Here is an 11,454-nt window from a genome sequence, read left to right as displayed (position 1 = left end):
CTGGAAACGTCATGCTTGTGGCTGGAAACGTCATGCTTGTGGCTGGAAACGTCATGCTTGTGGCTAGAAACGTCATGCTTGTAGCTGGAAACGTCATGCTTGTGGCTGGAAACGTCATGCTTGTGGCTGGAAACGTCATGCTTGTGGCTGGAAACGTCATTCTTGCGGTTTGAAACGTCATGCTTGTGGTTGGAAACGTCATTCTTGCGGTTTGAAACGTCATGCTTGTGGTTGGAAACGTCATTCTTGCGGTTTGAAACGTCATGCTTGTGGTTGGAAACTTCATGCCCGTTGTTTGAATACAAAACACACTGTTATGTCTGTCTGTATCTCTGTCTGTCTGTGGAAACACACAGAGGCATAGACAGAACATCTACACCTGTCCAACAGGATGGATCAGAGAGGAGAATATTTTTTACCTCTAACAAATATATGTTCTTCTTAAGGGACTTAAACCACACCATGGTTGTCAAGTTTTGGGACGGTAATAACTTGGATACAATAAGACCTTTTCAATGTAAACTGTAAAAAAATATTCTGATGGAAAATCTCTCTCTAATGGTTATAGTAAGGTGATACCCACCTTGGGGGAAGAAGAGGTGTGTGTGTGATTAACTGACTCACCTTGGGGAAGAAGAGGTGTGTGTGTGTGTGTGTGACTAACTGACTCACCTTGGGGGAAGAAGAGGTGTGTGTGTGTGATTAACTGACTCACCTTGGGGGAAGAAGAGGTGTGTGTGTGTGATTAACTGACTCACCTTGGGGAAGAAGAGGTGTGTGTGTGTGTGTGTGTGTGTGTGTGTGTGTGTGTGTGTGTGTGTGTGTGTGTGTGTGTGTGTGTGTGTGTGTGTGTGTGTGTGTGTGTGTGTGTGTGTGTGTGTGTGTGTGTGTGTGTGTGTGTGTGTGTGTGATTAACTGACTCACCTTGAGGAAGAAGAGGTGTGTGTGTGTGATTAACTGACTCACCTTGGGGAAGAAGGTGCGTGTGTGTGTGATTAACTGACTCACCTTGGGGGAAGAAGAGAAGTGTGTGTGTGTGTGTGTGTGTGTGTGTGTGTGTGTGTGTGTGTGTGTGTGTGTGTGTGTGTGTGTGTGTGTGTGTGTGTGTGTGTGTGTGTGTGTGTGTGTGTGTGTGTGATTAACTGACTCACCTTGGGGGAAGAAGGTATGTGTGTGTGTGTGATTAACTGACTCACCTTGGGGGAAGAAGAGGTGTGTGTGTGATTAACTGACTCACCTTGGGGGAAGAAGAGGTGTGTGTGTGTGTGTGATTAACTGACTCACCTTGGGGGTAGAAGAGGTGTGTGTATGTGTGTGATTAACTGACTCACTTGGGGGAAGAAGAGGTGTGTGTGTGTGATTAACTGACTCACCTTGGGGGAAGAAGAGGTGTGTGTGTGTGTGTGTGATTAACTGACTCACCTTGGGAAAGAAGAGGTGTGTGTGTGTGTGTGATTAACTGACTCACCTTGGGAAAGAAGAGGTGTGTGTGTGCGTGTGTGTGATTAACTGACTCACCTTGGGGAAGAAGAGGTGTGTGTGTGTGTGATTAACTGACTCACCTTGGGAAAGAAGAGGTGTGTGTGTGCATGTGTGTGATTAACTGACTCACCTTGGGGAAGAAGAGGTGTGTTTGTGTGTGATTAACTGACTCACCTTGGGGGAAGAAGAGGTGTGTGTGTGTGTGTGTGTGTGATTAACTGACTCACCTTGGGGGAAGAAGAGGTGTGTGTGTGTGATTAACTGACTCACCTTGGGGGAAGAAGAGGTGTGTGTGTGATTAACTGACTCACCTTGGGGAAGAAGGTGCGTGTGACAAACTGTTTGTACTCCAGGAAGGGGATTCCCTGGCTGCGGTTCAGCTCCTTGGTCAGGTCTGTCATGTCTGTTTGTAGCTCTGCAAAGCCTGGAAGGACACCAGAGGGTCACAGGACATTAAGTTACATACAGTTTAGAACACCTGAGACAACTCTCAGTCTCATCCCAGAACACAGGCCCAAAACCATGTATAAATGGTTTCGAAAGCGCCACTTTCTGCTCCATAGCCGTTGCTAAGTGATAATTAGTGCTTCCGTGTTGTGCTGTTTATTTGTGATAGTTTTCTAAAACTGATGTCCAGTGAAAGTGAATATGCAATTTGTTGACACTACAACACAGTAAAGACGTAGATACAGTGCCTTGCAAAAGTATTCATCCCCTTTGGCGTTTTTCTTATTTTGTTGCATTACAACCTGTAATTTAAATGTATTTTTATTTGGATTTCATGTAATGGACATACACCAAATAGTCCAAATTGGTGAAATTAAATAAAAAAAATAAAAAAAATAAACTTTTGCTATGAAGCCCCTAAATAAGATCTGGTGCAACCAATTACCTTCAGAAGTCACCTAATTAGATAAATACGTTAAATAAAGTCCACCTGTTGGCATTCTAAGTGTCACATGATCTGTCACATGATCTCAGTATATATACACCTGTTCTGAAAGGCCTCAGAGTCTGCACCACCACAAAGCAAGGGGCACCACCACAAAGCAAGGGGCACCACCAAGCAAGCGGCACCATGAAGACCAAGGAGCTCTCTAAACAGGTCAGGGACAAATTTGTGGATTAGTACAGATCAGGGTTGGGTTGTAAAAAAATATCAGAAACTTTGAACATCCCATGGAGCACCATTAAATCCATTATTAAAAAATTTAAAGAATATCGCACCACAACAAATCTGCCAAGAGAGGGCTGCCCACCAAAACTCACGGACCAGACAAGGAGGGCATTAATCAGAGAGGCAACAAAGAGACCAAAGATAACCCTGAAGAAGCTGCAAAGCTCCACAGTGGAGATTGGAGTATCTGTCCATAGAACCACTTTAAGCCATACACTCCTCAGAGCTGGGCTTTACGGAAGAGTGGCCAGAAAAAAAGCCATTGCTTGGGAAAATATCCCAGTGGCTCGATGTGCCAAGCTTATAAAGACATACCCCAAGAGACTTGCAGCTGTAATTGCTGTAAAAGGTGGCTCTATTATGCACGCTCAAGTTTTCTGTTTTTTTGTGTTATTTCTTGTTTATTTCACAAGAAAAAATATTTGGCATCTTCAAAGTCGTAGGCATATTGTGTAAATCAAATGATACAGACCCCCCAAAAATCAATTTTAATTCCAAGTTGTAAGGCAACAAAATAGGACAAATTCTAAGGGGGGTGAATACTTTTGCAAGCCACTGTAGGCCTAATAAAAAAACTTCAAATGGTAGGCTAACCGTGTCTCTCTTGCTCTCTGTCTGGATCGATCTGAATTTTTGTCGGTGTCCATTTTGAAAGTGCTGAATGAATAGGCCTACCTTGTTGCAGCTCGTTTAAACTTACAGCTACTTAGAGAGTGTTAATCATATAAGAACAAACATTATGAATTTACTGGACATAAATGTAATAATGTTTGTGTATAGTTCAAAAGTCAAAACTCATGTTGGTTTTCGTTATTATTATCCTTATTATCCACAATTCTTGTGGATTCATATTGAAATTGTATGCGGTTTGAATGCTTTTATATGTGATATGATTACTAGTTAGCCTATTGCAGATCTGGACAAATGTGACTCATTTCAGGAAACCAGGCATATGTCGCGTGTCACTACTTCACAAGAGAGCCATTTGAACGTGAACTTTTTTTAATGCATTTTTTTTCTGGCAGAAATGCAGTCGGGAAATTTCATGTTTCTTAATAACAAACTTGTATGCCAACTGTAGATCAAAATAAAATTGTTAAATTACGAGTCTAGTTGGTTTAACCAGAGAAAAAGCCAGCAACCTTCCCGCTAGCCATGATTGTCTGAGATAATGAGTGGGCTGGACATGCCAAGAGATGGGTTTGGATTGGTCTGCCATATAGCAAGCGTCTGTCTATTTGAACTGGTCAGTATGTATAGGTAATCCTGTCTAACACGGCTTTAAAAATAAAAATAAATAAAAAATATATATATCGCGTAGTAGAACTGCATAAGTGTTGCTCTCCACTTTCTGGAGGACCGAGTTTTGAAATCAGTTTAATTAGAGTATGATAGCTAACGAGATGGAGAAAACCCTGCCTTCGGATTACATCATCAAACTAAGGGCAACGATGGCATCCGTGACAGGGAGTAGCATCCATCCATGATGTATACGGGTAAGAAAGTCTAGCTAGCTACATTTTCAGCTATTACACGTTTCTAATTTTGACAGAAAGTTGTTTCCATTTCAAGTTAAAGTGTATTGTTGGCCAGCTAGCTAATGTTAGCTGGCTGGCTCGCTAGCTAACATTACATGTATGATCTTATTATTCATATCTCAGTGCCTTTTGCTTTGCTAGTTAAAGCCTAATGTTAGCTAGCTAACATTGAACCTGGTTGGTTAGCTACCTGCAGATTCATGCAGGGTAGTACCGTCCTGAGTTGGGATTATTGTTCATTGTTTACCTAGCTTGCAAAAGACACCACTATGCAAGTAACCATATCAATAGAAAGTTTACTGCGACAACTGTTGATAGACGTAGCTGGTAAATGGCTATCTACTCCGATTTCAGAGCCCTCTAGTTTGAGTCTGCCAGAGCACAAAATAACGAACGCTCAACACCCGTTGAATATGTCCGGTGTCAGTAAACATTGGCAAAAAAGAGTAAATTGTTGCCAGCAGCACAGTTGCAGTAACTCTGGATAACATAAAAATTGCCTAACTCAAATGTCAGGTTACAAGTTTATCAACTTTCAAAGCAGAATTACTTTTCCATTGTGCCTCAAATGCAGTGTATGATGTACCATTTTGTAACTCTGTGTCTCTGCATTTGTCCAATGTACAAAACACCATTTCAAATGACTGAATCAAGGTGGCCGGTCAACAATGATCCACCTACCACTATTCACTATGAATGGTGTATAGAGGGCATGATAGACAGTTAGACTGGTAGACTATATTGTACTGTGGTATGGTATAGTAAATGTTAGCATGTGGAAAAGTGTAGTGCATAAGGGAAGTACCAAAACATCTTGATATAGGGGAGGCGCATGTAAGCAGATGAGGACAATTTGCTAGGATTGTCACGGATACTCCCTATCCGGCGCTTTAGGTCACCAGGCTGCTCATTATTACGCACACCTGTGACCATCGTTACACACACCAGCGCCTCATCAGATTCACCTGGACTTCATCACCTTCCTGATTATCTTCTCTATATCTGTAACTCCCTTTGGTTCCTTCCCCAGGAGTTCTTGTTTCTGTTCCAGTGTTCATGTCTGTACGGGCGCAGTGCACGCTGACACGGTCGACAGGTGCAAGGTGTTTCCTCCGACACATTGGTGTGGCTGGCTCCCAGGTTAAGTGAGTAGTGTGTCAAGAAGCGGTGCGGCTTGGCGGGGTCGTGTTTTGGAGGATGCATGGCAGCGATGGGACAAGACTAACTACCAATTGGATACCACAGAATTGTGGAGGAAAAGGGGTAAAAGTAACGACAAAAATAAATAAATGTCTGTACGCTACCCGTGTTTCTTGTTTTGTTCTATGTTCATTTAGTTAGTAAATACACTCCCTGAACTTGTTCCATGTTCATTTAGTTAATAATAATAAAAATAATATATCCCATTTAGCAGACGCTTTTGTCCAAAGCGACTTACAAGTCGGCTGGGGCCACTACTTTTACATATGGGTGGCCCCAGTGGGAATCGAACCCACGACGCTTGGCGTTGCAAGCGCCATGCTCTACCGACTGAGCCACACAGTAATACACTCCCTAAATACACTCCCTGAACTTGTTCCATGTTCATTTAGTTAGTAAATACACTCCCTGAACTTGTTCCATGTTCATTTAGTTATTAAATACACTCCCTGAACTTGTTCTATGTTCATTTAGTTAGTAAATACACTCCCTGAACTTGTTCCATGTTCATTTAGTTATTAAATACACTCCCTGAACTTGTTCTATGTTCATTTAGTTATTAAATACACTCCCTGAACTTGTTCTATGTTCATTTAGTTATTAAATACACTCCCTGAACTTGTTCTATGTTCATTTAGTTAGTAAATACACTCCCTGAACTTGTTCCATGTTCATTTAGTTATTAAATACACTCCCTGAACTTGTTCTATGTTCATTTAGTTATTAAATACACTCCCTGAACTTTTTCTATGTTCATTTAGTTAGTAAATACACTCCCTGAACTTGTTCTATGTTCATTTAGTTAGTAAATACACTCCCTGAACTTGTTCTATGTTCATTTAGTTATTAAATACACTTCCTGAACTTGTTCCATGTTCATTTAGTTATTAAATGCACTCCCTGAACTTGTTCCATGTTCATTTAGTTAGTAAATACACTCCCTGAACTTGTTCCATGTTCATTTAGTTAGTAAATACACTCCCTGAACTTGTTCCATGTTCATTTAGTTATTAAATACACTCCCTGAACTTGTTCTATGTTCATTTAGTTAGTAAATACACTCCCTGAACTTGTTCTATGTTCATTTAGTTATTAAATACACTCCCTGAACTTGTTCTATGTTCATTTAGTTAGTAAATACACTCCCTGAACTTGTTCTATGTTCATTTAGTTAGTAAATACACTCCCTGAACTTGTTCTATGTTCATTTAGTTAGTAAATACACTCCCTGAACTTGTTCTATGTTCATTTAGTTATTAAATACACTCCCTGAACTTGTTCTATGTTCATTTAGTTATTAAATACACTCCCTGAACTTGTTCTATGTTCATTTAGTTAGTAAATACACTCCCTGAACTTGTTCTATGTTCATTTAGTTAGTAAATACACTCCCTGAACTTGTTCCATGTTCATTTAGTTATTAAATACACTCCCTGAACTTGTTCCATGTTCATTTAGTTAGTAAATACACTTCCTGAACTTGTTCTATGTTCATTTAGTTATTAAATACACTCCCTGAACTTGCTTCCTGACTCCCAGCATACACGTTACAAGGAAGGAATAAATTATATAGTAAAACCTGCAAAAGAGCGAATATAAACCAGGGAAAAGACGCACCCCACAACCCTAGCGTTGCAATTTCCTTTCTTCCCCTCCCTTCTCCCCTCTTCCCTTCTCTCCTCCCTCCTATTCTGCCCTTCCCAAACCCATCCCTCGCCCCTTACACACTTACCCTGGTCTCACCCACACAACTGTCTGTGTCCTCCAACAAACCTCCCCTCCTCCCACACATCTCTCCACAGACACATCCCTGACTCATGGCCATTTCCTCCCTCCTTTCCCCTCTCCCTCAATTTCTCGCTCTATTCATCCCTATTTATCTATGCTTAGACATTCTGTGGCCTTCAGACTGGCCCTCCTTCGTTCCCCCCTTCTTCTCCCCTCTCCCTCCTCTCCTCCCTTCTCTCCTCCCTCCTCTCCTCGCCCCTCTCCCTTCCTCCTCTCTCCTCATCTCCCCCTCCTCTCCCCCCTTTCGTTTCCACTCTCCTCTCCTCTCACACTCCCACCGTTTCGCCCCTTCGGGGTATACATTAGCGAAGCCGTGTGTCACCACCATGTTTGTGTGTAGGTGTGTGTGTGTGTGTGTGTGTGTGTGTGTGTGTGTGTGAGTGAGTGAGTGAGTGTGTGTGAGTGAGTGAGTGATCACTACTCAGTGTGTTTTGTGAGTCACACTTACTAAGCATAAACCTCTCAACTGCTGCCATCACATGTACACACACACACACACACACACACACACACACACACACACACACACACACACACACACACACACACACACACACACACACACACACACACACACACAAGCCCTATCTCTAGGTGATGGTCCATGTTTTCTGTCTTCCCTCATGTAGCCTTGGCCAGGTTGGGCTGTTACGGTGACCGTATTATCGCCACACAGGCAGTCACGAGTCATGACCGCAGTCAAATTCCATGTGACCATTTAGTCACGATAACTAGGCTTATTCAAGCTCTGATGGTCATTAGTAACCTACCAAACATGCTAACTGCCTGGTACTCAGCGCTCTATTGTCCCTCTAATCACTCTGACATCAATGCAAATGTGTTCAAAATCAAATCAAACACTTCATGAGAGCCCATGAGCTTTCAATAGGCTAAGCCGACTATATTTATTTCTCAACTTCCCTAATATGATTCACATTTCTTCGCTTTAAAAAAAACAACTTTTTTTTATTTCACCCTTATTTAACCAGGTAGGCAAGTTGAGAACAAGTTCTCATTTACAATTGCGACCTGGTCAAGGTAAAGCCAGGCAGACATACAACGACACAGATTTACACATGGAGTAAAACAAACATACAGTCAATAATACAGTAGAAACAAGTCTATATTCGATGTGAGCAAATGAGGTGAGATAAGGGAGGTAAAGGCAAAAAAAGGCCATGGTGGCAAAGTAAATACAATATAGCAAGTAAAACACTGGAATAGTAGATTTGCAGTGGAAGAATGTGCAAAGTAGAAATAAAAATAATGGGATGCAAAGGAGCAAAATAAATAAATTAAATACAGTAGGGAAAGAGGTAGTTGTTTGGGCTAAATTATAGGTGGTCTATGTACAGGTGCAGTAATCTGTGAGCTGCTCTGACAGTTGGTGCTTAAAGCTAGTGAGGGAGATAAGTGTTTCCAGTTTTAGAGATTTTTGTAGTTCGTTCCAGTCATTGGCAGCAGAGAACTGGAAGGAGAGGCGGCCAAAGAAAGAATTGGTTTTGGGGGTGACTAGAGAGATATACCTGCTGGAGTGTGTGCTACAGGTGGGAGATGCTATGGTGACCAGCGAGCTGAGATAAGGGGGGACTTTACCTAGCAGGATCTTGTAGATGACATGGAGTCAATGGGTTTGGCGACGAGTATGAAGTGAGGGCCAGCCAACGAGAGCGTACAGGTCACAATGGTGGGTAGTATATGGGGCTTTGGTGACAAAACGGATTGCACTGTGATAGACTGCATCCAATTTGTTGAATAGGGTATTGGAGGCTATTTTGTAAATGACATCGCCAAAGTTGAGGATTGGTAGGATGGTCAGTTTTACAAGGGTATGTTTGGCAGCATGAGTGAAGGATGCTTTGTTTGCGAAATAGGAAGCCAATTCTAGATTTAACTTTGGATTGGATATGTTTGATATGGGTCTGGAAGGAGAGTTTACAGTCTAACCAGACACCTAAGTATTTGTAGTTGTCCACGTATTCTAAGTCAGAGCCGTCCAGAGTAGTGATGTTGGACAGGCGGGCAGGTGCAGGTAGCGATCGGTTGAAGAGCATGCAATTAGTTTTACTTGTAATTAAGAGCAATTGGAGGCCACGGAAGGAGAGTTGTATGGCATTGAAGCTCGCCTGGAGGGTTGTTAACACAGTGTCCAAAGAAGAGCCAGAAGTATACAGAATGGTGTCGTCTGCGTAGAGGTGGATCAGAGACACACCAGCAGCAAGAGCGACCTCATTGATGTATACAGAGAAGAGAGTCTGCTTTACAGCAGGAATATAGCCTACCTGATTGCCATAAAAATTATCCACGGGAAAAGCGTCCTCCATTCGCTATTTATGTATTTTCCACCCTGCCCCTGTTCCTAGACAGGTGCATCATAATGGTCCATTCTAAATCAAAACTAATTTCACACACATATTATTTACCATATGTAAAGACAAGATTAAATTAAGAATAGTCTGATGGGTGACAATATTAGCCTCTCCCTTATGAATGATGCATTTTCACCTGTGAATGATGCTCAGCGTGTGCAGAAAGGCAAGAAACAGTGCATCCCCTTTTTTAGCAACTTTTTAAAATCATAGTCACCCACCTCATGTAGCCTAGCCCATAGGGCTGTATGTTGATAAGGTTTGTATCACACCTCATGTAGCCTAGCCCATAGGCCTGTATGTTGATAAGGTTTGTATCACACCTCATGTAGCCTAGCCCATAGGCCTGTATGTTGATAAGGTTTGTATCACACCTCATGTAGCCTAGCCCATAGGCCTGTATGTTGATAAGGTTTGTATCACACCTCATATAGCCTAGCCCATAGGCCTGTATGTTGATAAGGTTTGTATCACACCTCATGTAGTCTAGCCCATAGGCCTGTATGTTGATAAGGTTTGTATCACACCTCATGTAGTCTAGCCCATAGGCTTGTATGTTGATAAGGTTTGTATCACACCTCATGTAGCCTGGCCCATAGGCCTGTATGTTGATAAGGTTTGTATCATACCTCATGTAGTCTAGCCCATAGGCTTGTATGTTGATAAGGTTTGTATCACACCTCAGGTAGTCTAGCCCATAGGCCTGTATGTTGATAAGGTTTGTATCACACCTCATGTAGTCTAGCCCATAGGCTTGTATGTTGATAAGGTTTGTATCACACCTCATGTAGTCTAGCCCATAGGCCTGTATGTTGATAAGATTTGTATCACAACTGAACTGGGAAAATATCTTCTTAAAATTAAGCAAATGAATCCGCTTAACAACCAGTGTAGAGCCTAACTGGCATACATTGCATTCGGAAAGTATTCAGACCCCTTGACTTTTTCCACATTTTGTTACGTTACAGCCTAATTCTAAAATTGATTCATTTGTTTTGCTCCCTCTTCAATCTATACACAATACCCCATAATGACAAAGCAAAAACAGGTTTTTAGCATTTTTTTAAATAAAAAATGTAATATGACATTTACATAAGTATTCAGACCCTTTACTCCGAACTTTGTTGAAGCACCTTTTGCCGCAATTACAGCCTTCAGTCTTCTTGGGTATGACACTACAAGCTTGGCACACCTGTATTTGTGAAGTTTATCCCATTCTTCTCTGCAAAACCTCTTAAGCACTGCCAGGTTGGATGGGGAGCGTCGCTGCACAGCTATTTTCAGGTCTCTCCAGAGATGTTAGATCGGGTTCGGGCTCTGGATGGGCCACTCAAGGACATTCAGAGACTTGTCCCAAAGCCACTCCTGCGTTGTCTTGGCTGTATGCTTAGGGTCGTTGTCCTGTTGGAAGGTGAACCTTGGCCCCAGTCTGAGGTCCTGTGTAGATTTTCATCAAGGATCTCTCTGTACCTTGCTCCATTCATCATTCCCTTGATCTGGACTAGTTTCCCAGTCCCTCCTTAAACCTCCTTATGGCATGATGCTGCCACCACCCTGCATCACCGTAGGGATGCTGCCAGGTTTCCTCCATACGTGACGCTTGGCATTCAAGTCAAAGAGTTCTATCTTGGTTTCATCAGACCAGAGAATCTTGTTTCTCATGGTCTGAGATTCCTTTAGGTGCCTTTTGACAACTTCAAGCGGGCCGTCATGTGGCTTTTACTGAGGAGTGGCTTCCGTCTGGCCACTCTACCATAAAGGCCTGATTAGTGGAGTGCCTCAACACAATCCTATCTCTGAGCTCTACGGATTGACTTTTGCTCTGATATGCACTATCAACTGTGGGATCTTATATAGACAAGTGTGTGCCTTTCAATTGAATATACCACAGGTGGACTCC

The 11,454-nt window shown here is 42.2% G+C and overlaps 1 protein-coding gene across 1 annotated transcript in view; it reads right to left on the bottom strand.

Annotated features, from left to right (window-relative positions):
- LOC135527960 (plexin-D1-like) overlaps positions 1-11,454 on the bottom strand; it is a 120,279-nt gene that overhangs the window by 23,803 nt on the left and 85,022 nt on the right. Inside the window, exon 22 of the mRNA XM_064956658.1 lies at positions 1,794-1,906. Within this exon, the coding sequence (XP_064812730.1) occupies positions 1,794-1,906 (113 nt within the window). The remainder of the gene's footprint in view (positions 1-1,793; positions 1,907-11,454) is intronic.

The sequence above is a fragment of the Oncorhynchus masou genome, chromosome 33 (genome assembly GCF_036934945.1).
Source record: "Oncorhynchus masou masou isolate Uvic2021 chromosome 33, UVic_Omas_1.1, whole genome shotgun sequence".
In the NCBI taxonomy this organism is placed as follows: Eukaryota; Metazoa; Chordata; class Actinopteri; order Salmoniformes; family Salmonidae; genus Oncorhynchus; species Oncorhynchus masou.
Note: the sequence above shows the minus strand (reverse complement) of the source record. Positions and strands in the feature narration are given on the sequence as shown.